Source organism: Gigantopelta aegis, chromosome 15 (assembly GCF_016097555.1).
Source record: "Gigantopelta aegis isolate Gae_Host chromosome 15, Gae_host_genome, whole genome shotgun sequence".
NCBI classification, from domain to species: domain Eukaryota; kingdom Metazoa; phylum Mollusca; class Gastropoda; order Neomphalida; family Peltospiridae; genus Gigantopelta; species Gigantopelta aegis.
Genome location: NC_054713.1, coordinates 25,564,095 through 25,591,797, shown reverse-complemented (window position 1 = coordinate 25,591,797; position 27,703 = coordinate 25,564,095). Strand labels below are relative to the sequence as shown.

At 37.2% G+C, this 27,703-nt stretch overlaps 1 protein-coding gene across 1 annotated transcript; it reads right to left on the bottom strand.

Moving 5' to 3' along the window:
* Positions 1–614: 614 nt before the first annotated feature.
* On the bottom strand, positions 615–27,497 carry LOC121390434 (F-actin-capping protein subunit beta-like). The gene is made up of 8 exons (XM_041522250.1): positions 27,186–27,497; positions 24,755–24,844; positions 19,940–20,061; positions 18,414–18,527; positions 15,466–15,607; positions 10,444–10,560; positions 7,654–7,719; positions 615–4,888 (listed from the first exon to the last, which is right to left on the bottom strand). The coding sequence occupies exons 1-8, from the start codon at positions 27,186–27,188 to the stop codon at positions 4,721–4,723; spliced, it is 822 nt and encodes a 273-aa protein (XP_041378184.1). The 5' UTR covers positions 27,189–27,497; the 3' UTR covers positions 615–4,720.
* Positions 27,498–27,703: the final 206 nt, after the last annotated feature.

Here is a 27,703-nt window from a genome sequence, read left to right as displayed (position 1 = left end):
TATAGCAATATTTATATTATGTCAAATTGTTTAAAATTTAAATCTCAAGGAGTAAATAGACTGAACATTTTTAATTTTAAATATTTACTTAAATTTAGAAATTAAAAAAATAATTCCAAAACACAAAGTTCTCCGACCCATATTCCTTTATTTTGATTCCATTATTTGCAGACATTTCTATAGTTAAGCAGATTCAAAATGTTCATGTGTTAACAAGTATTGTGAAAGTACTGCTAAAGCAATACATATCCCCTACAGAGTCCAAGGATTCTCTTATCACCTAAATTCAAGGGCCATAACCGTGAAGAATGGGTAAATCACTGTGGAAGTCAAAACTTTATCTATAGCAGTACATGATAAATTAAAGCTATATATATACATAATTTCAGCTCAATATATTGAGGCATTGTGAAAAACAAACGGTCTATGAACCTACATGTATAGGTGGAACATGAAACCTATAATCCCCTCCAGTTTGACCGGTAGGCGATTAATAATTGTTTTTGTCACTGTCAGTTTCAGATACTCTCTCTACAACTCCATCCCATATGACAAAACATGTGAACCTACCTTCAATGGTTGTTCTGCGTATACACAAACATATTTACAAAACATTACGAGTTGACATCTCTTTATTCAGGCAGTCATATTTTACATAAAGTTTCGACCTGCAAGTACTTTTTATGCACATATATTAGCTTTACTTATATTACACAGTAATGAAGTGACTTTGTGAATCATTGTGAACCATTTCATCATGAAACAAATTGCCGTATATGACAAGGAAATAGTTCCAAGAGAACACTAGAATTAAAATCTCAGAAGCTAACGGACTGTGCTTCCAAATATAACTTGTCAATGAAAAGTCATCTCACAAGCTCACTGCAATTTTCTACAACTGTATGGTGTTGTGAATTTGGTGCTATTTTTAAACATTCAGTAAGACAGAACTGTAAAATACATGCAGTTGCCATAACTACCTCAAAATAAATGTATTGCAATCTGAACAGTGGTTTTCAATCCAGCCCTTGCAATTCACTTCAGCAATGTAGATGTAATTAAATCTCATTTAAAATCTGGTAACATCCCCATTTTGTTTTGCTGAAGCAAACTGCGAAAACATACAAACCAATATAGCGCCAGGTCAGTGTATTTAACTCAAGCAAACTATTTTAATTTTGCATCAGCATTTGATTTTCTAAGAGATGTAATTAAAGGGTCAAAAGTTCCCCAGAGAATACCTGAAGCCTCAACATAGGGGACAAGAAATAATTTTCATCAAGTAACACATACATGGAGTGGTTACAGTTATGTAATATATGAATGAAATGAAAATAGACCAAAGATTCTCAACAGACATTTTAGGGCAGATCAGTATTATGTATATTTGAAGTATAAAAATTAAATAACCTTGTTACCACTAATAAATTTTAGAACCACAGAAAACAAAAAAGAAAAACAAATACAAAGAGATAATTAAAATAGTTCCTTCTGTTGTCATTCTGCATCTTCTACGAGTACAGAGCACACAACAGAAAGCTGTGTTAACAGGAGTCGGTGGATGACACAAATCACACTAACCCGACTACAAAATGTGTTATACAGATTAGCAAGTATACTGAACTACAGTAAAGTACTCTTATAACCAACTGCAAGGGACCAGACGCATCAGTTCGTTATAGCAGTAGTTCGTTAAACACATTTGTACAAGTCAGCCGTTTTCCTTCACGAAGTCGGCCATTTTGGAATTTTAAAATTTAAACAAGGATTAGTGGATATTTTTTTTAAATTTCATTTATTATCACCAATATCAGTGCAGTTGTTTTGGATACATTGCCGTTAATGCTACTGACTGATAACACACAAATAAGATAACACCGTATCATCAGTTTGTTGTATACACACTAACTTACACTGAAATTCACAATTTTGACAAACAATTGGTTTGTTTTAACTGTTCATTCGCCATACATAGTTTGTTTTATACATTACAATTTATTAATACTATATAGGGGAGAAAACGGGACTTTACTATCAGTTTGTTCAAACTGGTAGTTTGTTGTAAGTGTGTTCGTTCTAAAAGTACATGTACTTTATTGTATATTAGCAACACACCAGTCAGACTACTGACTGTAAAAAGGATACAAGAAACAGCAATATATTTAACTGATTTTGTATAAGTGGATGTATATGTATTATGGTAGGTAATGAATAACCCCCAAACTGTATATATGGGTTACGGCTATTGTGTGTTTTATAGCAACCTCACACATACAATAGCAGTAATAACTAAAATTGGGTGGTGCGTTTTCAATGGAGTTTAGTACATATTCCAAAAACACATATGTACACAGAAAATCACCACTGTATTGCTAAGATGAAATATAAAATGAAGAGCTGGGCAGTATTCAAATTTCAGGTTCGGTATCGGTATTTGTTAGGTGATAACCTCGGTATTGGTACAGTATTGACACCATACTAATACTGATATCGAGCTGTATTTTTGGTGTACTCGACTTTAAATGCATGCCCAAGTTAATTTCATACTTTTTGTTGATAGAAAGTGCATGTACATGTTTTTCTGTCGATTCTGTGGAAGAATGTTGTCCATCTTTTGAGCCATTTCGTTAAATGACGTGAAACATTTTTCAATACCGAATTTACACTCAATTATTTATGGAGTAAAAACAGATGCATGTCTGACTTTTAGTACTATTTGACACAGATTATTTGTACAAACATTATTGTCTATTATATTAATATACTTTTATTTAGTATTCATTTGTTATGCAGTAAACACTAGAGACTAAAACAAGTACAGATTACAATAAAAATTAAAAGTGTGATTTCTGGGGGGGGGGGGGGGGGGGGGGGGGGGGGGGGGGGGGGCGCAAAAATGAGGGTTGCTAATAAAATATTTCTTTAATTCTCTTAAATACCACCAGACACCTCATTTTCTTGCATGTAGATCAAATGTAAAGTATCACAATTTCTGTATGTGTACTGTTAATTAAGGGCTTAAATTTACCGGTGGCACCGACTGTTAATTACGGGCTTAAACTTACCGGTGGCACCAACATAACTTGCTGTAGCTCTAACTGCATTATGAACTGCTGTACATTAGGGCTTTACCAATGACAGATGTTTGCCAATGCAGCGATCATTTTTGGTTCTTAATTTCGTATTTATTTCTTGTAAAAGGTATTAGTTTAAAATTGCTGTATGTGAACATATTGCCTATGGCAGAAACCTTTCAAAATTGCCACGAGTAAGAAATTCTAATGTTTGTGCCTGGACAAAATTTAACATAACCATTAGCAGGTTGGGCAACAATAAAAGACCGTAACCTGTTGGTTATGATAGGTTAAGCTCTGTGTGGTTATTGTTATGGTTATAGAACAGTTTCTCATTCAACAGTGAATTGCAGGCATTCATTTCGGTGAACAAATATAATTTTAATAAAGATTTCAACATTAAAAAAAAAATCAATAAAGATTCTTTACCCAAATGTAGGATAACATTGCTCCGTTATATTCTTGAACTGAAACAACCACATAAACATCAAGTTTAGTTTTTATAAAGGGAATGTAAATATTATTTAGCACCCAAGACATATTTGTAACGAATAATGCTAGAACAGCTATTGTTTCTACAAGCAGTGACATCACTAACAAATATTTCTCATCTTACGAAATGCAGACTACACAAAAGACAATAAGTAAATCACAAGTCACATATAGATCTGCAATTGAAAACAGAATATCAGAGGACAATCAGTGGACACAAAAAAACGGTTTTTGTTCTCATTACATAGCAAATTACTTCACGCCAAATGAATGGTTTTAAACAAAGATTGTGGATATAATTTAAACAATGAAAATAAAAAATGTTTTCATTATTCAAATTACGCATAACTCTGTGTGCAAAAGGAAAATGGTTGTTGGTATTTTTAATCACCACAACCAACAGGTCACCTGACTGACCATTCACATGTTATATTTAACCCTGATTATCACCACTGAGTCCCGATCTGGACAAAACAATCTGAAAGGGCAAGCATGGACAAACTTAACAATCAGCTTCTACCAAACCTATCAGAGTTACTGCCCTTTACATCATTTTCAGGTAATAAATTATTTTTAAATAAGTCTTCAAATAGATCTAGCAACGAAAGATGAAAAGACGGTAAATTATCTACATGCTACATAAATATTAGTCAAACTACCTCATCCATCTCGTAGGGGCTTATTTTTATTTCATCTAACTACAAAAACCTAGGAACAATTTATACATTGGCCAGTACGACATTTCAATGGAAGTCAAAAATAACATTTCTAACCAAACCAGAATTCCCGAATAAACTTCAACCAAACAGTAATCTTCATTTTTAGCACACTGTCATTCAAACTCTTGTATTAACTTCACAGTCTTTATTTAAAACACAGTTCTGAACACTTGTAACTTGTTATCTGTAGAATTTGCACATTTTTCTATATGAAATCTTTAACACAGAGAAATGACATAATTCTTTCTTATATACACATACTAGAATTGATCAGCAGACTGTGTTATTAGAGTTGTTATAAACTGCAGCAGAAGCTTCATGCAGATAACCTTGGGATACAAAAATATGATTTTGTAAGAAACACGACAAGTTATTCTATACAAGTTTTCATTAGCTCCTATCACAAAGTGTAAACATTAGCAGGTCTACACTAGTTCATTCCTTTGGTCCACGGGATTTCATCAAATTCTTCAGTTCATTAGCCAGAGCAGCCTGGTTTGTCTTGTCAGCAAGAGGGGTAATCGACCGCAGGCCATTCACAATGTCTTTAGTTTTCCCAAAATACACAATATTCATTGTGCTTCTGATCTTGTTCTCCATTTCCTGAACAAAGTAAACAAAAAATAAAAATAAATGTGTGTGTGTCTATTAGTGGTGTTCCGATGATAGATTATAATCGAACATTGATCAGTTGGGGCTCTAGCGATGATCAATTTTGAAATTTATAATTGATTGTTGTGGAAAATATTAACCACAGTAAATATTTCCTTGCTCGTTGTCAGAATTTGTATTCATCAAATCCAGTATTTGATGGCTATTATTGTGTATGTTTCTTGATTACTAACTTTTTGAGGCTACGTCGCTATGTACAGGCAGATCCGTGTTTTCATTGACATTTATTTATTTTCGCATTTGACAAAGAATAAAACAAATACTGAGATTTTTTTTATTAAATGTTTTTTTAAATATCTGTTACAATAAAAAATTCTTATCATTCATTCACAATTGGGACTAAGAAAATATAAATTATTAGGCCTATCTAAGTACGAAACAGAAAGTAGCTTGATTTAAAGAGCGGTGGTGCAACCAAAAATGGTGGCAGCGACTAAATCAAAATGTCGAGCCGAATAAAATTGAAAAGCGGATAAGCTGTCCATGGATGATTCGTCTACTAAAATAAGTTATGAACTACCTTATACTCCTCGTGAGTACCCAACCCCAACCATATGTGCAAATATCATAGCTTTTAAACAGAGATACAAATCGTAGGTAACAGCAGTCTGATCAGTTGATATTACCTCTCTGCCTCCTTTGTCGCTGCGTGCTTGTTACTAACTTACAAGCACGGCGGCAATTGCATCGACCTCGGAGTAAAAGAGTCACAAAGAGTCATTTTTAAAGGTTCAAGCAGTCACTAACACAAAGTAAAATAAAAGTGTATGATTATTGTCATTTTTTATTTTACCTACATGTGAACACAACCCTAAATCCCAGCATATTTTATGTCTGAAGTACAGTTATTTTTACTTTAATTAATTTCCTATGTTTTCCCTTGCATTTTGTTTCAGTTGTATAACAAATTACTTAAACAAAGTATCACTATAGAAGGAAGGAAATGATTTATTTAACGACGCACTCAACACATTTAATTACGGTTATATGGCGTTGGATATCACTATAGAATGCTTGAATGTAACTTTTCAGTTGCGTATGCATATAGACCTATATTGAAAAAACTAATCTGTTCTGCTATTTGAACTCTACACTTATGTTTTTGCTATACTGTTCCCCAAAATATTTTACAAATCTGCAACAAAATTCACATCTCATATAACAGATATTTGTTGGGGAAATGTAAGAACATTTAAAAGTAAAAATTACTACTTCAGACATTTTAGATGATGATGATGATGAATATATGAACATGTATATATTTTAAAAATAGGTGCATAGTTCCGAATTTGTCCGATCCTCTCCAAGTTCCTACACATTCTAACCGATTGTATAATCGAAAGTCGATTGATTAGTGCTAACTGATTACAACCGATGATCGATGATGAAACTGCAACCGATTGACAACACTAGTGTGTGTATATATATATATATATATAATATATATATATATACTATAATATATATATATATATATATATATATATATATATCAGGGCTCACCTGGTTCATTGCCAAATTGCTAATTTTTATGCAAAGTGGATACAACATTTAGTAGTTGGCTAATACAACTTTGTATAAATTAACCCTTTCTAAATCATGATCAAGGAAATATTAAACATATTATTTTTTTTTAGCTAAAACTAAATTCTTTCCAGTACGAGTCCTGATGTATGTTAAAGTTACTACATAAACTTACTGCACTTTCAATGATAGAACACCAGCCGGCGGTCCACAGAGCAATTACACAAGGCGTTATCTGCTGGCAATCAAAACTGAAAGTGTGCAATAACCATGCATACCACAAGTAACTTAATGAGGTAACCGACTTGTACCATGCCCCTAAATGACATTGCATGATGTGAAAAGGAAGTTTGGCTCAGTCCTCTTATAAACAGCCTCCGAGCATATGGTACCTTCCCAGATCCTTTTATTTGATCATTGTGAAAAAAGTGAAGTAATGTTGAGAGAAAAACCTTGGAAATACATGTAACAGCAGTGCAAGTTTACTGAATTCTGTGTTCTTTCACAATTGTACTGTTCAAGCTATTGGGATATTTTTCCCTTCTTTTGATTTCTGCTGTTTTTGTTTTGAGTGTTTGTTTATTTCCTCTCCCAAGACCCAAACCCTATTTTAAAAACATTATTTCCAATTATTATTATCTATGTACTACAATTTTATATATTTTCAAGGAAAAACGTTCCTGTGCATGTATTGCACAAGGTAATTCAACCGTACTGAAGAAAAAATCATATTGTTTTTAATAATTCCTTATTAGTTATTGGTAAACATTATGAGACGACTTGCACAATTATGGTTGTCACAAATTTCAACCATTTACAAACGTTACAGCTGGTTTGAGACCATTTTATTTGGTACACAGGAACATTTTTACCATGAGTATATATATATATATATTTGTCAACCTTTATTCAATATGTATCATAAAAAATTAAATCCATGATGATTTATATACAATAAATGATTCAGAGCTTTAAAAAATAAATGCTTTTCGACCAAATGTTTGTTAAATATTAATTAATTTATATACAATTAAGTGATGTCCACTAAAGCCATGATCACTGACAAATGACATGCAACTAAACATCTGTGACCATTGTTGTCGAAAGAAAAGACTGGGTGAGGTTACATAGTCTACAGGTTACAAAGTGGAATTCATCACACAGCAACTTACCTCTACTAGCTTGCCAATGTTAACAATATGTGGTGCAGAGTCTGATATTGCCGAGTCTTGTTCAACCTGTGAAAATAAACAACACATACATATATTACACAATGGCAAAACATCAAAATAAACCTAACTGTGTATGAATTCCTGAGGACATTCTCAAAGTTTCTGAAACTGGTTAAAAACTTAAGTAATTATCATAAAAAACAATCCACTGCAGTCCTTGGCTTTTGAAAAACCATGGCGAGCGTAAAATTGCAGTCATCAAAATGCTAAGGCGAGTGAAAACTAAGCATTATTAATTTATGAAGTAATTGGTACATGTAAATGTAGAGACATACATGTACGTTGCAAAAATGAACCAATAAACCAATATTGTTTGCTTCTAATTTTATGTTCTTTGGTTCATTAGTGTAGTCTGACTTCTTTTCCCTTTCAGGAATGGAGTTTATAAAACATTTCAGGAGCAGTGCTATAGAAATATAATTATGACATACACTGATGCAGACAATTTGATTTTTAATTACAATAGGTATTATTCAGATAATTTGATGCACACAATTATAGATACCTTTTCAGTGTTAGATGGTTTGATGAACATGCAGCTAAATGTGTAAACATCAATGTGTCTTAAATTTCATTATTATGTACAACGAACATGATTAGGATAGTTGGAATGGGAAAAACCCACTGATTCTGAGGATGTGGTTCAATTAGAACTATGACCCAAGCATCTCAGGTGTGCACTACCAACTGAATTGGATCCCTTATATTATTTTATTTTTTTAAATAATTTGTTAAATGTAGGCCTATAATTAATTCAAACGATAGTGTTGGTTGAGGCATTGACATTTATGTGGCATTTTTAATCTAACAATTACGCAACCAACATTATGTAACACGTCATTTGACCTACCACTACCAGTTACGAACAGCGTTCAGAGGCAGATCTATTTGGGGGGGGGGGGGGGGGGGGGGGGGGGAGAGAATAAATTTTTTGAAAGTTATAATTTTATTTTATATAAATTATTTTACCCCTCCAAACCTCACCCAAAGTTCCCTTGGCTTTCCGTCACATGTCATTGGGGCCCCCCGAAATGGATTTTCTGGATATGCAACTGGCATTATGTTATTGATCTAGAACGGTCCTAATGTTGTTGATAAAAAAAAATATGCAAACTCCTACAAAATCTGTCATTACAAAGAATTTAATTCCAAATGTAGGATGCCATAATAAACATAATTAATCTAAAAAAACATAATTTTAGACACACGTCATAAATGCGTAACAAGTTGTCAAGTAGACCAGCATGTATGTGCAGCCAGAGTTCCAAGAGTAAATATAATCTGACCCCAATAGCTTTGATTGGTCAATATGCTACAGAGTACTGCGCATCAAATCATGTCCCAGTCACACGGTCTGTGACTTTCTAACAAACGTATTGATACAATAAAAAATTAAATAGTCAGCTATGATCATTGATTACTGTTACTACATGTATATAAATAACAGATGTACATTCATTAACCTCATTTGTTTTATTTTGGTAAGTGACACCTAGGCCTATTCCTACATACATGTACCTATTATCATTTCTTTTCCTTTTTTATTATTCCGTCTACTTTTGAATTTTCTTCGTCTAAATTTCATTTTTTTTTTTTTAAAGTAGAAAGTTACACGCTTGCCATTTTCAGAACCTCATGTAAGCTTTGTAGGCTAAGTGTTATGAACTAATCGACACAAATTTACCAACTTTGCTGCTTTCCATAACATGTTCATTTGTGTAGGCTACAGAAGCTACTATTTAATTCAATTCCTTTTTTTCAAATGAGTTAGCCGTATCAGATGTTGTGATCTATTACCTTACAAAAATGGACCGTTTCTAATTAAAATAAATTTAATAGGCAAACGAGTTTTGATCGGATTGGTACGTCTTTGAAGATGTCTATTAAACCAGTGTTTTCCAATTTGTATAGCAAAGATAAGTACCAGCCATATATTAAAACCTTGCATAGACGTTCACGTCACATTCTTTATTTTTCTGGTTATATTAAATGGGTCTTTCTATCAGCTACATAGAGTAAATAGTGGCAATCAATATACAACATTATTTTATGTGTGCTGTCTGTTAAGTGTAACATGCATTATTTTTTACACTCGCCAGATTGAAATTACTTGCGCTGTACGAGCGTGATTGCACTTGCGCACCTTAAAAAGACTAGGTCTGCCACTGTGTGCACTGTAGCTGATAAAACAAGGTTCAAATCAACAACATTAACAGGTGTAAGCTGTTATTCACCAAACACAAACTGAAGAATAGTAACAATAATTAAACATCATTTCCTTGTTTACTTGTCCAAGTCAGCATCATTTAACTGTTTACCTGTCTAAATAAATATCATTCTACCGGTCTAAATATCCCTTGTTTACCTGCTCAAACCCAAATCATTCCCTTGTTTACCTATTCAAACCACATCATTCCTTTGTTTACCGATTCAAACCCACATCATTCCCTTGTTTACCTGTTCAAACCCACATTATCCTTTGTTTACCTGTTCAAACCACATCAATCCCTTGTTTATCTGTTCAAACCCACATCATTCCCTTGTTTACCTGTTCAAACCCACAACATTCCCTTATATACCTGTTAAAACCTACATCATTCCCTTGTTTACCTGTTCAAACACCATTCCCCTGTTTACCTGTTCAAATGAACACCATTCCCCTGTTTACCTGTTCAAATGAACACCATTCCCCTGTTTACCTGTTCAAATGAACACCATTGCCGCGTTTACCTGTCTAGTTAGACTGCCACCAAGGTTCATGGTCCCAGATGACTCTTTGCTGGTTTGCAGCCACAGCATTACCGTCGAGGTCAGCTTGTAGTGAGCACTCTTCTTACTGGGCTTCTCCTGCAGGGCAAGCAACAAACCATTCAGTCTTGGCATGTAGGTAACAATAATCTCTTACCAACATCACTTTTGTTGATTACTACAATTAATAAACATGTCAGTCTCAACAAGCACATGTAGATAACCATAATCTCTTATCAACATCACCTTTCGTACATCAAAGGCTGTGATATGTAGTCCTGAAAATGGAAAAATGCACATACAATGATATATTGCTGTATACTGATAGAAGCAGCCTGTGTGATTTCTTCTTTCACTCTAGACTAGGTAGGAATTGTTTTATTTAACGACACTCAACACATTTTATTTACGGTTATATGGCATCAGACATCTGGTTAAGGACCCCCCAGTTATATAGAGAGAGGAAACCTGCTGTCGCCACTTCATGGCCAACTCTTTTTGATTAGCAGCAAGGGATCTTTTATATGCACCATCCCACAGACAGGATAGTACATACCACGGCCTTTGTTACACCAGTGATGGCGCAACAGCTGGAACAAGAAATAGCCCAATGGGGCCACCGACGGGGATCGATCCTAAACTGACCGCACTTTACCACTGGGCTACGTCCCACCCCAAATCTAGACAAAGTGTCAAAATATGTTAGCACCATACATTTTACTTCAGTGTTCTCCAACTTTTATGCGACCAGGTTGGTGGACATGTGAGGCCCAAGGCCTCACAAACGAGTGAACGAAGTCCACGAGGGGGGTTCGCCCCCCTCTCGCACCGAAACATTTTGTAAATCTTAAGTCACAAAAGGTGCTTCTTTTCTGACATTTAATAGTTGATTTAAATAAAGTTAACCATAATCTATCTCATGATCTGCCGCACCGGCACCGGTCACGCTGAAGTAGTAGGGCCTAGATGATCATAGGCCTAAATGTGTGCGGCCAGTGGGCTAATCTCACCCTGAAAATTTTGAAAATAAAAGCTCATATAGATGCGATTTCCTGGCATCTGGGGATAGTATTTTGCCGTCTTTCATTGCATAAAATAATATTTTCGATTTATGGTTTTCAACATGCCAACAGCCAGCAATAGACAATTCCCCTGCATGAAATTTGCCCGGACCCTTGTCAGTTACTCGCAAGGACTAAGATTTACTAAAAATCATAATATGCAAATTGCCAATGATGAAGTGACGGGCGGCTGTCTGTCAAAAATTACCGCTCGCTGATTGGATTAGAGGAGCCAAGCTGTTGAGAGGCAATCTACGTTGCACCGCTGAGATTGTGCCGCTTGTATTAACGACTCCCGCTTTATCAGTGCTGGATATTGGGGGAGGCCAGGTTTTAATTTTGTTCGACACGTGGACATTTTGATGGGCGTTCATCGTTGTTCTTAGAGCGGTTGGCGAGGAGCGAATTCCAAAACACTTTGTTTTAGGGGACACATGGACAAGGGGGTGGGGGACTGCGAAATAATATGTTTTAGGCGGATGGCGAGGGGGGGGGGGAAGGGGGGGGGGGGTATTGGCGGGGGGGGGGGGGGGGGGGGGGGGGGGGGGGGGGGGGGGGGGGGGGGAGGCGGGGGCGAAAAGGGGGGGGGGGGGGGGGGCGGGGGGGATATTATTCAGGGGGGGGGGGGGGGGGGGGGGGGGGGGGGGGGGGGGGGGGGGGGGGGGGTGGGGGGGGGGGGGGGGGGGGGGGGGGTGGGGGGGGGGGGGGGGGGGGGGGGGGGGGGGGGGGGGGGGGGGGGCCAAGTAAGAAAAAAAGGGGTGGGGGGGGGGGGGGGGGGGGGGGGGGGGGGGGGGGGGGGGGGGGGGGGGGGGGGGGGGGGGGGGGGTGGGGGGGGGGGGGGGGGGGGGGGGGGGGGGGGGGGGGGGGGGGGGGGGGGGGGGGGGGGGGGGGGGGGGGGGGGGGGGGGGGGGGGGGGGGGGGGGGGGGGGGGGGGGGGGGGGGGGGGGGGGGGGGGGGGGGGGGGGGGGGGGGGGGGGGGGGGGGGGGGGGGGGGGGGGGGGGGGGGTGGGGGGGGGGGGGGGGGGGGTGGGGGGGGGGGGGGGGGGGGGGGGGGGGGGGGGGGGGGGGGGGGGGGGGGGGGGGGGGGGGTGGGGGGGGGGGGGGGGGGGGGGGGGGGGGGGGGGGGGGGGGGGGGGGGGGGGGGGGGGGGGGGGGGGGGGGGGGGGGGGGGGGGGGGGGGGGGGGGGGGGGGGGGGGGGGGGGGGGGGGGGGGGGGGGGGGGGGGGGGGGGTGGGGGGGGGGGGGGGGGGGGGGGGGGGGGGGGGGGGGGGGGGTGGGGGGGGGGGGGGGGGGGGGGGGGGGGGGGGTGGGGGGGGGGGGGGGGGGGGGGGAGGGGGGGGGGGGGGGGGGGGGGGGGGGGGGGGGGGGGGGGGGGGGGGGGGGGGGGGGGGGCGGGGGGGGGGGGGGGGGGGGGGGGGGGGGGGGGGGGGGGGCGGGGGGGGGGGGGGGAAACTATTTCACCAACTTATTTATGTATTTATATGAATTTATTTACAGCATATATTATTAATATTGTACAGGACTAGTAGTGGTAGTCCACATGGATGGAAACTACTAGGCCTAGTGCCTGCTTCAGGCTATTGCCGGTAAGGTCAGAGTCAGCTGGCGATTGGCAATGTTTCTCCACAGCCTGGCGACTTCCTGGAGTTGCTTTTCCGATAGTTTTTCTGGCCCCTCTATGGCAACGAACATTAAAGCGTTCAACACCTTATCGGAAAGTCTGTTGCGTAGCCTCGTTTTAGCACACTAAAACCCCTCTCGCAATCTGAAAATAGAACATCACTTTCGCTAGAAATTGGCACCTGATGGATGACAACGAGGGGGGTAAATAGTAGGTCATAACTCTATATTATACCTTATTTGTCAAATATGTATGATATGTAGGCCTACATCATAACATTAAGATGAAATAAGTTATTCTAATTCCAATGCATAATCTATCTGCCGACAGGCGCCAGCCATGCTGAAGTCCTGCTAGATTATCATAATTTATGCGGCAGTGGGCCAGTCCCTGTACCCAGTGCTATAAAGATAGATCGCGATTCGTGTGCACAGTTACCTGACGCTGTGAAGAAACACGCCTATAGTACAGAGCCTGGCCGGCTGATTGAATTTGATGAATCATGCCGTTGTCTAATTATAGGTTGTGCGCGAATCAACGTATGCGCTGGGGATTCCCTGCATCCACTATTCCACGTGCCGTTTTGTAGTACATGGCATACAACATAGTATATAATTATCGGTGTTCGGTGGCAAGGTTTTCCTACCACAGGATACTTCGTCGATCGTGTCGCAGTGTAGTGTCGGTGACAATGTTTAGTGGAAATTGACGGCAAGTAATTAAATGAAAAAGTAATATTGATTAAAATGGATGCTCAGTCAGGCCGACCTTCTACTTTGGTTAAGAAATATAAGCATTATTCAACTTACCGGCGGTAGACACAGGGACAACCATGGCGGCAGTCGCAATCTTGTCATAGCGGATTGATTTTCGACCTGGCGGCATTTTTTATCAGCTTGGCGGACCCGTCTGCAAAAATCTTCAGCTTGGCGGGTGTACAAGCCGCTTACTGGGGTTGGAGAACACTGTTACTTTGTTTTTCAATAATACAAAAAATGTTATGCAAAAAAACTATTAAGTTATGCAAATTATGAAGTGTTATAAAAAGGTTTATTTACCCAGTTTAGCAGGTTAATTTTTTTTAAGTGAGGAGCTTTCTTGTGTGTATGGGTTTTATTGCTAGCAATTTATTTCTCATTCCAACAGTCCTCCACAACTGGTGTAACAAAGGCCGGTGTACATGTTCTATTCTGTCTGCAGAATGCTGCATATAAAAGATCCTTTGTACATGTTCTATCCTGTCTGCAGGATGCTGCATATAAAAGATCCTTTGTATATGTTCTATCCTGTCAGCAGGATGCTGCATATAAAAGATCCTTTGTATATGTTCTATCCTGTCTGCAGGATGCTGCACATAAAAGATCCTTTGCTGCTAATGAGAAAGTTCCAAGTTAAGTTCTTTATTGCTTTCAGTTACACAACTTATAATGTTTATAATAAAAAGAGCAAATTATAATAAATACATATAAATTTACAACATTTAATAAAGGTGGGGAGCGCTTTAACACTATCCACAAATACATTTGAGCATGAAAAAACAATACATGGCTAAAATAAACCATACTTATATGCATGAAAAATAATTATTATAAAGAAAGAGTTGCACTTTGTGTGGTGGCTGCAGGTTTCCTCTCTCATTATCTGTGTGGTTCTTAACCATATGTCTGACATCACATATAACCGTAATTAAAAAGTAAACTGTCTATCAAGTAAAATTAGTCTAAGCTGTCAACTATTGGATTTTCGTTTGGTGTTCAGTTACTTCATGTTCTACACTGAGAGCTCACTAATCTGATCCGCTTTGTGTTCACTGTCTAGATTAGTAAGTTATAGCCTAATCTAGTTGTCTCCCTTGCAGCACAAATGCACATACATTTTGCTAACATTACATAATAAACTATCATTAATTAACCACTGGTTCAAAAATTCCTTCTTATGTTACTATTTAGTTTATGATTAACCTTCTCACTTCTGCAGGCGAGATATCTCGCTCAATGTCAAGCAAAAAACATCTGGAAAACATGTGGGACAGATGGATAGACGGAGATGAAACTTAATAAACCGGTTGGACTGGTAAAGGACTGATAATGCCAGGTCTAATACTATTAACCTGTATCCTAACCGGACACGGGCGATTATTTTAGAAATCATTGATGTCAATCGCCATATCCTAACCACATGCGTACGACGCAACCGATTTATCTGTCATGCCTTACACGTGCGGTTAGGATACAGCAAATTAAATCAATATTTTTATAATAATGGCTCGTGTCCGGTTAGCATACAGCTTTAGTGTTGACAAACACATGGAGACCACAATACCTGTACTTCAACCACGTGGATAGAATCCCAGCAACCTTTTATCTTCTTGGAACTATCTCCTGCCTTTTTAATTAAAATAACACCAGCAAAGCCATGATCCAAATCCCATAGATATACAGATGATACTCCGCCTTCAAAATACCTTTCAAATAACAAACAAACAAAGATTAATAAGAAGACAAAGTCGTTAATATATTTCACCCCCTGCTAATATATATGACAAAGTGTATAGACGCAGAGAAAATTTAATTATATGTATGTCAATAGACTTTTTTTTAGGGTAGAATTTAATTAAGTTCTGGCTCTCTGTGTTTATAAATGTTTTAGAGTTAAAGACTTTAATGCCAGGTCAAGGCCATACAAATTGCACATGTACAGGTCATTAATTAGAGATTTGAGTCTTTGACTCTAAACTTTTATAACCGTGTATCTACAAATGAAAGATTGAAAAAGAAATTAATAATGATGATAGTAACAATAATAATAATAAAAGTAATAATGATAATAGTACACGTGCCTATATGTCATGGCCACATATTAATAGCCACTACTTTTCTTTTGTACATACCCAGTGTTCGAGATTAAAAGTTTTGGGCAGTATCCCAGTTGGATACTAACAATTCAAAATCTGGTATCCCACCTGAAAATTTAGTATCCCACTTAAATGAAATTCATAAATAACATCACAACAAACTTGGACAATACCGTTCTCGTTCCCAGTCTATTGCTACACCGCAATCGAAATCACGGAATTCGTGAAATTCGCAATCAAACGGAATTGGCAAAAAGATTTGCTGCATCTATTTTTGTGTAATACTGACATAAATTAATATTTAGCAGTAATCAGTAAGTGTTTCTGACATTATTAATGATAAACATACCAGCATCAATTTTCTGCAGATGTGGAATCAATATCTCAAATAAAATTTGAAGGGAGGAAACGTCCAACAAAAACAATAGCGACTTAGCGGTTCCCAGCATTAGACTGGGTACGAGTTGGGGGAGATATTGTTACGGCATAGCATTAGACTGAGTAAGAGCTCAAAAATATTGTTACTTAACTTCACCAGTAAATGACGACTTTCACTGTTTCAGCAAAAAATCAAAATGCAAGATTGAATAACCCAAGAACCTTATGTGGTATCCCGGTGGGATACTGGGTTCTTGAAGTCTGGTATCCAAAATTAAATTCTGGTATCCCCGGGATACCGTTAATCTCGAACACTGCATACCTATATCACATTTACAAAGGTAAACATTTTGGAAAATTAAAAAACAGTAAAAAACGTTTTACAAATACATGTATGTGAAACAAAAAAAATCTACTTTTGTTTGTGTTTCTTTGGCTCAGTTGCAGGTTGTTCATTTATCTTTGATATAAAAGAGTATTCCTTCCTTATATCTCTGATAGGAAAGGACGTAGCCCAGTGGTAAAGTGCTTACTTGATGCTTGGTCAGTTTAGGATCGATCCTTGTTGGTGGACCCATTGCAGAGTATGACAAATATTTTGAAACGTCACTAGCCACAGGGCTAGTGGCTTTGTAAAAACCACTAGCCCACCAAGATAAAGCACTAGCCCAAATTCTGGATCAATTATAACTGGATTTTTATATAATTTTTGTAACATTACACAAGTATAAAGGTAAAATAAGACAAACACTTAAATCATGTTGTAACTTTCAGTTTTTTGTCGTGTCGTACATTTGGTCTTTTGTCAAGTGTGATCCATCGTCATTGTCCCTTTTTCCTCCCACCCGGGGAAAAATAATTGAGCAAATTCATGGTTGGTATCTAAACCCACTATTAAAATAATTAAATTTAAATGAGGGTACGACAGCATGACACACGGTAATAGATGGTTAGGTGTATTTGGTAGTGGGTTATACATTTACTAAATGATTTAGGGCCTACTATTTATGTCGCCAGGAACACTGTGTAACAGTGATGCCAATTGCTCAAATACGGGGCATCATCCCCTGTCAGACCGATATCAAAAGAATATAACGGCGACATCTAATCCGTTGTTTAAATGATGAACAAAAAAGGTACTATCTTGTATCGGTAGCTGTAACACATTATCCAAACCGCTACACGTAATAGGCCAAGCTGAGTCGTTGCATGTGCGGTTACCATTAAAGTAAATTGTTTTCCTGATTGCCGATAACCACATGTAAGCGAAGTGTTAAATTAGAAAACATTAGGTAAATAAAACAAACACTGAAATTCAAAGCATGACTGGGGTTTACTTGACTGAGATTAACCTGTTATCGCAATTGGTGATTTCCAAGTTCTTGGCCTAAAACATATGTGTGAGATTAACCAACATGTGACGTGTCCAACCAATCAAAACACGCGTGTCATTAGACTTATTTCCTGTGCCAGAAACTTGAAAGGGAAAAATAAACAATGCATGCTGTAACTGTGACGATGTAGAGATAGCATGTTACTGCAGTTTGCAGACCTAGTTCAAGTGGATTATTATTATATACTGACTGCGTTGTTGCTATTATTCGATGACAAACGTCACAATCAAATGTATTAAACGAAATTTCAGCCGAGAGAAAAAGAAAAAAGAAGAGAAAAAAACCCACGAGCGATAAGGATGGTGGGGACCACTAGCCCTGTGGGCTAATGGTTTTACGTTTCTCACTAGCCCGAACTTAAAAACCACTAGCCACGAGCGTCGGGCTAGCGGATTTGTCGAACTCTGCATTGGAGTATTTTTCATTCCAGCCAGTGCACCACGACTGGTATATCAATGGCCATGGTATGTGTTATCCTGTCTGTGGGATGGTGCATATAAAATATCCCTTGCTATTAATGGAAAAAGTGAAGCTTGTTTCCTGAGTATATGTCAAAATTACCAAATATTTGACATCCAACAGCCGATGATTAAAAAAATAATGTGCTCTTGTGGTGTTGTTAAAAAACCCAAACTTTTTCTTACATCTCTCTAAACTGATCAAAGGCGTTGTTAGCGTCAATTTCCAGTTTACGTAGCTTGTCCGATGGCATCGTTCCATCATCTAGAGGTGGATCATAGGTATTGCTCCACGGAGATCTGACAAAACACAGAGATACAAACATTATACAGAGATCACAGAGTTACAAACATTATTATACAGAGATCACAGAGTTACAAACATTATTATATATATATATATATATATATATATATATAAAAAAAAGAAATTCAGTATAAATAAAAAGAATTCTTTACAAATTACCATTAAATTATGATGATCAAATCTCATTTTTAATACAGGGGTGAAAACAAAATGCTAGAATAGCCGAGGTATACAGCTTGACTTGCATTGTCTCTGAAGTAAAAGCAAATAATGCAATACAAAGAGAATAAAGGTAGAACTGCGCGTGCTTTAGTATATAAACCTAGTCTCAGTGTGGCAGTCCTCTTTGTGGCCATGCAAGAAGGGGTACAATCTCCAGTATCGGATTTACTAGGGAATGGATGAAGCATGCACACCTGTGCATTTAATTTGGATATTGTAAATGCTACAGTAGTAGGCTACTAATAAAATAAATATCAAAAGAAAAATAAAGCTGTAAAAAAAAACCATTTTACCAAAATATACAATGTACTTTTGTTATTATATTACATAGCATAACGGTGTACTTATTGTTTATTACAGTAATATTTGGACAGTTATGTCATTATGTAAGTCTTGGTGTTAAGACTTTAGATCCGATATGTTCTTATTTAATGCAAATTGCTTAAAATTAAAACAATATCGACAACGACAACCAGTTAACGAACCTTTGGAATAAGCCCTGGGCCCCGTTCCACGAAGCTATCTTAGCACTACTATCGCTGTAAATACCTACCATCGCGACCCTAACTTTTTTCTATGATCGCCAGTCCGTTCCACAATGCAGCATAGCTTACTATCATCGTAAATTACTGTGAAAATTTACAATAGGTACGAGGCAGTTGTAAGCCACTAACGTAGATGTCAAATGGCAGTTAGATGGTTTGATAATTTTCTAAGAAAGATACTAACTTATTGTGTAAAAATAGATCTAATACATACCAAATATGTTTTATGAAACTCGGCATTCCATAAAAAAACATTCTAGGCCATACGACCTTCACACGAAAATACGGGAGATAACTCTCATGTCTTATGCATTCGACAATGTTCGCTTAGCACACAAACTAACAAAGTTACTTCATGGATGTCAGATACCAATGAATACATACAAGATGTTTAACTAATTCACACTTATTTGCAAAGAATATATTAATCATTAAAGGGGCACTTACGACTACCATAAGGTTGCTTTGTGGAATAAACTTGACTTATAGGGTGAGAGAAATGGAGTTAAATGCAAAACTTTAATGTTGAGCAAAATTTTATATATTTTAATTAAAAAGGTTTATTCTAATTCACTCTGCATATAAAGTGAAATTTGATTCGCTAATCAAATCAGTGGCCCTACAATAGTGTGATTTACCTGTACGAGTCCCCATCTCGGTTGTAGTCACACAGGAGATAGTCTTTTCCACTGTTTTTATCTCGCGCTATCTTCAAGGGCTGGTCGACAGATGACAACAAGTCTTCGCACAGAGCAGGTACCTGAAGCGATAAACCGTACCAAGTGTGTTGTACTAAACAAGCTTTACATTACATTACTATGGAATTGTGGGGAAATTGTTTACAATTAATGTTATATTGACTTAAGAGCAATTAAAACCATTACTAACTATGTTACTTTGGGGACACATTCATAATATGGAAAATGTGTTTTTATTTCTTAAAGGAAACATGACACGAGACCATATTATAGCTCATTTTAAAAGAAAAATGATATAAAAATAATATACAAATAACTTTATAACAATAAAATACGTGTATAGTTAACTTAAAATGAAGAAATTACGCTAACCAGTATCAAAGTACGATTTATGCATATTTCTTCGTGAGCGTTCGGAAAAAAAGGGAAGTGACGTCAGAGCCGCTGTACTCTTCCATTGTTGTTAACTGTTTATATATGGAGTAAGGGGCTTACGATCTTTTCAGTCCAACAGTGCCGTACAGCGCGGCCTTCGGGTGTAAAAATAAACAGTTTAAACGATCGGCATTGTCTTTTTATGGTTTTCCAAAGGATTGTATCCGAAGAAAGACGCGTGTATTTTATCGCAAAAGAAAAGATTGGACACCAACACCGCATAGTACTTTGGTGTCCGCCTAATTACAGCCCGGAGCCCGAACGTTACCCGGAGACAAACACAGTACTCGGTTGCGAATGCCGAGGTGTACATTGTACATATTTGGCACAAAGATACACCTCAGCATGATGTATTTATATATGTTAAAACAAAAATGTAGAATTTTTTATTTATTTATTTTTTTGGAAAAAAAAAAGATTTTTCATGTTAGGGCTGTAGGCCTACATAACAAAATCTGTATTCACCGTCCGAAGAAGGAAACGTCAATAAGTAATTAAATATGGCATATACAAACATGGGATTTGGCATGAGGATACATCTCAGTACGATGTATTTAAATATGTTTTTAAAAAACGTGTAGAAAACAATAATAATTTTAAATAATGTTTTTAATCTTCGGGCGGAATACGTCACAAAAAACGTTTCCTCATCGCCCGAAGCCCCAAAGCAACACGAAGTTCAATACAAAAAAACCCCACTACTGTCGGTGTCGAAATAACTATTTATGTTTCATCCACGGGCTGACTTGAGAATCGGAGTGTTGTTTTAGTTAATTGGTCCTTTCTTTCCGTGGCCTGCACATGTGATTCCTGACTGGCAGGTGTATATTGCAGGGTATCGACCAGGTAAGTGATTACCACGGTCTAGACATGCGTACAAAAATACGTGCCAGTTTTTTTAAGATCACAGGGTATTGTGGCGTAACCTGTCGCGACTATAGTACAATGTTAATGGACATTATCAGCCGCCCTGCTTCATTACTGTAAATAATGCTGTAAAACCCTTGATTAAGTAGACTTTCCCATCTAAAATTACAAAACTGACCAATTACGTAGTACCAAAGAAAAGAAAATTATCACTTGGGTATCGTGAGTGGTCGTTTTTACTCTAACGCACCCTACCAATAGGCCTAATAATATGCTACTTTTTTTTATGAGAGAAAAAATACTATAATCCCATTTCGTTCTATTGATGCAAATAGAAATATATTTAGTTTAAAAGTTGATTATACTCTCAAGTCATTTATGTTGTTTTACAAGCCAGGTTAATGAAAGTGAAGCGCCTTGTCGTAAATTAGAGCGTTTGTTTACACTGTGCATACAGATTTCATTATGTACAGCCCGAACATAAAAAATGCGATATTTTCTAAAAAAAAAAAAACCCAAAAAAATGTTTGTCCTACATATATATTTTTTTACATATTTAAATACATCATATCGAGGTGAATCTTTATGCTAAATATGAACAGTATACACCTCGGCATTAGCATCCGAGTTTTGGTTTTGTCTCCGGGTTACTTTCGGGCTCCGGGCTGTAAAATTGGTCGACCGGTCTGGTCTGGCACCATCAGTTTCTCCACCCTCCGACTCGCTATCCGTTTTTTCTTCAGTATCACTGTTGTAAGTAAATGTGTGTCTTTCTTCATTTACTAACAGCTCATATTGATACGGCAAAACGTTTTGCGAACGAACACTCATTGTTTTGGTAAGCTGTGCAAAGTCTTAGATTCTTTATGAGTGGTACGGGACTAATGCTTTTAAGTGTAAGGCTTCAGATCAAGCGACGCGTCTCTGACGTCACGGACCTCGTGATTGCCCTGCTCATTAAAGATCGGCAATTTCCGCTAAGAACTCGTATCTGGGGTTCTTTTATGGAGATATTTTAAGTAATTAATTTTTTATATTTTTTTTTTTTAGGTGATTCAATTTATAATTAATTGTACATGGTTGGTGCCAAATATGGTTTACGTGACATGTTTCCTTTAAGTTTTCATTAATTTAATCCTTAAGTTATTAAATATCTGATTTTATTTTATTTCCTTAGTATATTTTTGCTTCCAACTAGACAAATTAACTGGTGTAGGTTAAAGGCTTTTACTGATGGCATTTTGTTAGTACTGTTGGATAAAAATTATATTTTGTTTTAAAATTGCCAAATGTGAGCATCTTGCCTCCTATTCCAATCCCTTCAAACTTGTTGTAGGTAACAAGTTTTAAGTTCAAGCCCTCCTTTAATATGCCACCAGTAGAGCAGGTGTTAAATTTCAAATTTTGGGGGGGTCATGGCAAGTGTTGCCTTCGGTTTAGTAACAATAATTAGGGCACGAAGGCAAACCTTTCCTTCAAAAGAGGGGTATGAAGGCAATTTACTTTATATCAAGTTTCTGAGACAAAAATTATTTCACCGTATGGTCTTGGACTCTAATGTTTATTTTTTATACAGATATATGCCATAATAATATATTTTACAAGGTTAATAACAGAAATAATTTTTTGGGTATGGTGCTATGGAAGTGAATGCAACCAGAGTCAACAGAGGGTATGAGGGTTCTCCCCCAGAAAGAAAATGAGTTAAGTTTAGGATTAAGGTTAAGAAAATCATACAGTAATGATAAGAGTAATTAATTTTGTCAAAATGTTAACTAAAAATATAAATCTGCAAAACATTTTGGGTATGGCACCATACCCGTTTTACCCTCTAGCAGAAACCCCGAATTTGCTACATTTTCCTTAAATGCCCAAATGTAGCAGATATGCTACATTATGTATGAAATTCACAAAATTATGAAAATTCCAAAATTCAACATGGAAGAGTTCAACGTACACTAACACCTGTAAGTTGAATGAATATGATAATGTTTGGTATTTATTTTGAGTACTTGTGCACTAGAGGGTTAAAATAAACGAATGCGTCAAATATGCGGGCACAGCACAAGACTACTTCATCCTTCCTGCACCACCTGTAGCCGGACTGCCACTCTCTTAGGACTGGCTTGACAGAATTAAGAAAGCCTGTTTGTGACCGCAACATCTTGCCAAGTCGAAAAGATATATTGGTTAATATATATAAAATCACTAATGTGTAAGTCACAAAGAATATATTGATAACTGTCGTCAACTTAAACTGCTGTAAATAACGTTATTTTAATAGACATTTTAGCATGATTTGTTTTACATCCTGGTATGACTGACCTGTCACTTCTTGTGTCAACAAGCAGTCAGACTTCGCTAGATGTGATTTTTCATGTTACATTTTGTGTCATTTCTAAATAATAAAATGCTGGGTTTTAAGAAAAAAACTATTCCGAAGGGCATGGTGGCAAACCAGGTAAGGCAGTGCAGCATTTTTCTTGCTGTTGACACCGTAAGATTTTAGGGGTATAATGGCAAGTGAGGAGAGCACCTATGCAGGCCTCTGGATTGCACAGTAACAATTGTTTTTCGTACTGTGTCGGTAAAATTACGGAAATGAAATTTTGTTTCCCATGATTATTATATCGACAACTATTCAACCAAAATAATATATATATATTAAAAAAAATTAATTATGTTTCTAATATCATATTACTGGAGAGAATGTTTGACACAATCACAAGACCCGAGTTGGATTGCTGTGTTAACCGAATTTTTTAGTGTTCTGGTTCAGGTAAACCTGAATCAAGAGTTCGAACACGCGCTCAATCAAATGTGTTACACATTTGAACCAAAATTACTGGCATTAATTATTTGTGGTGTATCTCCTAAATATAGGGATCAAGAAATAGTATTAAAACTCAAATATAATTTTGTAGAAAATATTTAATCTTCTGACTACTATTACTGAGGTCAACGTCATGCATGTGCTTGACTTCTGAAGGTGGCAATCGAATGGACCCCACTATTTCCTGTAGTTTCATTATGGGAGGAAATGATGTACAGGCATAAACTATCATTTTCATTTAGCTGTGAAAACCACAAGAGCATGCGTATAACGAGAGGGCGTGTCGAAAATCAACTTTACATTGAGTTTGAAAACATGTCTCTTTGCAATAATAATAATTTAAATCAATCATATTAAAATGGGTTCATATGACTTGTTTTCACGGAACCTAAAAACAGTTTCCGATAGGTTCCCACGATCACAAGGCACGGAACCTGAAAACAGTTTCCGATAGGTTCCCACGATCACAAGGCACGGAACCGGAAAGTGTTTCCCATGAAATTTGAAATCCTATTACCTGCTACAGTGCAGTGGAGAAATATGAACCTTGGTATAGCAGCTCTACTATGTATATTAAATGATGTGTGGAAATAAAATATTAAACAGCTGTCTTCAGTTACCAAGTCTACAAGGTCGCTGAGGTTTTTCTCAATCTGCTGAGGTGGCAGACGTCTCATCAAATCCAGTGCACAGTCCAGCTGCTGCTCTGTCTGAAACAACATGTAACCATTCAGTTAATAAACAAACAGGTTGTGCCGTCATGCAGGCCAATTAATACAGGGGGGTCCCACTAAAAATGCACTCACTACTAAAGTTTTAAAAACAATTAAAATAAAAATAAATTTCAGTAGTAACATGTTTATTGTTCCTTTGTACTGTGGCGGTGAAACAAATATTTCTCAAGAAAGATTTTAACTTAAAATATAACACAAATGCTTAGATGCTCACACTTAGGTGCCACCAGTGTATATATATATATATATATATATATATCGTCAACATCCCTAACTGTGTTATGCTTTAAATTCCGTTCACTTTGTTTTCTCGTGCACAGTTCACGCAATCAACATCCGATTTGTTGTCATTAGCATGTTGTTCATTTATGAGGTTTTTCTTCACAGTTCAGGAACCTTTTTATAAACAACAAAATTGAGAAAAGTAAGTATCTAAATACAAAACTTTACAAACTCCTAAAACCATTAATTTTACCAAGTCGTTTTTGTTTATTCCTTAAAATTACCGATATCGGATCCACATGACTCGTAGAAATTGACTTAAAATGGAGAAAGTTGAATTAATATTCGGTGTGTGTCACGACCTCACACGTGCCAGATCAACAAGGCCAAAGAATTTAATTTTTACGATTATTAAGACCCCTGTTGTAAGAATTTGTTTTCAATTATTATATTCGATCTGCAAAAGGTATGCTACATTTCTGTGCCTCTATTGTAGTGAATAGATTCATAATCCATTCATAACAGTTGTAAATAATTTTGAGTATATAAATTGTGTTAATTTAGAATCAATTCATTAAAAAAATTATATTTTAGTTTTACAAACTATTCGCAGGTATGAACGTAATGCCTATCAGTAATGACATCAAGTGTGAGCGATGTGTGTTGATAAAATGCAGACCGGACCAGAACGCTTGATAAACTGAATTTTTCCTTAAATTTTTTTAAAATAAATTAAGTGTTCGGCAACTGTGCATAATTAAGAAACATATATTTTTTCATGTAGTTGCCTTAAAAATGGAAAATGATGAACCGCACATATGCGCAGTACAATACATTTTGCAAACGCATGCACCTGAACGCAGTTAGAAATGTCGCACCCTTTCCTGTTTAACGGAGGGTGTTTCACTTTTATTTATTGGAATGGATTTATTTTACGTCCACATTGTTGATTTTTTACGTTACTTGATTGCAATTTATTTTGTTTCACGTATTGTAGCTGAAAAATGTTGAACAGTATTTCCATAAATATCGTATTCGTGTTTTTGTCATTGGGACGTCGATGGTATACACACACACACACACACATAGACATACATAATCAAATTATCAATACATACACATATTCAAAGGAAAAATGAGAGGACTTAACTATGGAAATGCAATCTGGTATGCTGGAATGCTAAAAAAAAAACCCACATGTAAATTTGTTCACTACATTGTTCACTTTCAAAATAGCCCAGGTCAGGTGGTGGTCGCTACTTGTGCCAAGTTGTGGTCACTTGACTTGTCATTTTCAACCATCTTATACACAGGTACTGGTACAGTGGTAGAATATATTTTATTTTAATATCTCAAACTTTGGGCATATCTTATAACTGTACACACTTTTAGAATGTTCACATAACTGACTTATCGGTACTGTTATAGAATATGTCCGCCACCTAAATACAACCATTTACTATACACTACATGTAATTTTCGATAATTTTAACTACTCTTGACGATTACTAAAATAAAGCCAATAACTCGAGTTAATTTCTATTTTATTTTATTTTAGGAACTTTGCGTTATTTTGTGTTTTATTTCAGGAACGGTTAGGGTTTAGTTTGTTTTAGGAACATAGGGTCGAGTGATTTTCTGTTTTACTTTATTTTAATTTAGGCACTTTGTCGGTCGATTGTTACAGAGGAGTGTTGATAGCCTATACGGCTACAGAGTGATTAGGGTTAGCAAGGGGGGCGGGCTGCCCCCCCCCCCCCAATAAGTCTTAATGTCCATATTTTTTTTTCTCTAAATAAATTATTTTATTTTCTTTCTTTTTCCCCCGCAAAAACCCATGCCCCACTTTTTTTAAGAATCCCCACCAAAAAATCCCTCTTTTTACAGAAGGATTAGTGGCGGACAGATTCTATAACCGCTCCATATTATCAATGTTTGTCTTGCAGAATCGACAAGCAAAACTTCCCAACGCCCCTTTGGACCTTTCGTTCATTATCACAATGATTCACATTACACCTGTTAAATATTTTGTGGATATTACATTATACTTTAGGCCATAACATACCACTTTGAACATTAATCTTTAAAAACATACCATTGTGCAGATTCGTTCTGTATTGTATTAGATATGAATATTTTTTTTAGATGTCCGTTTCAACCAGGAAGCGGCTTTATTATTACAATATGGCGTCCAGTTGACCGATACTGACACAAGAGAAGAAGAACGCGTAATATTTCTAGAGAGCGGTAGTCTACAAATCATGGTTCCATTGTACCAAATCAATTCCTATTGCGGATAATGTTAACATTTAAAAAAAAAAAAAAAAAAAAAAAACCCCGAAGAATACGAATATAAGATTCAAGCAGTGTGTCAACACACCCAGGTAATATGCTGAACACTATCCAGTCCTTTTCAGCTCTCTAGCTTTTGGGGCCATTCACAATTATCAGCATTTTGATGAGCACACAATGATATTGTGAATATAAACGGCTGCGTGAGCGTTTTTCAAATAAATGCTTTTGATATGTTAATGTCAATATTTATTAAAATGTGTCATTAAATATCTCTGTATTTATAGTTTGCCTAAAGGTATCTATATCTATATATTTATT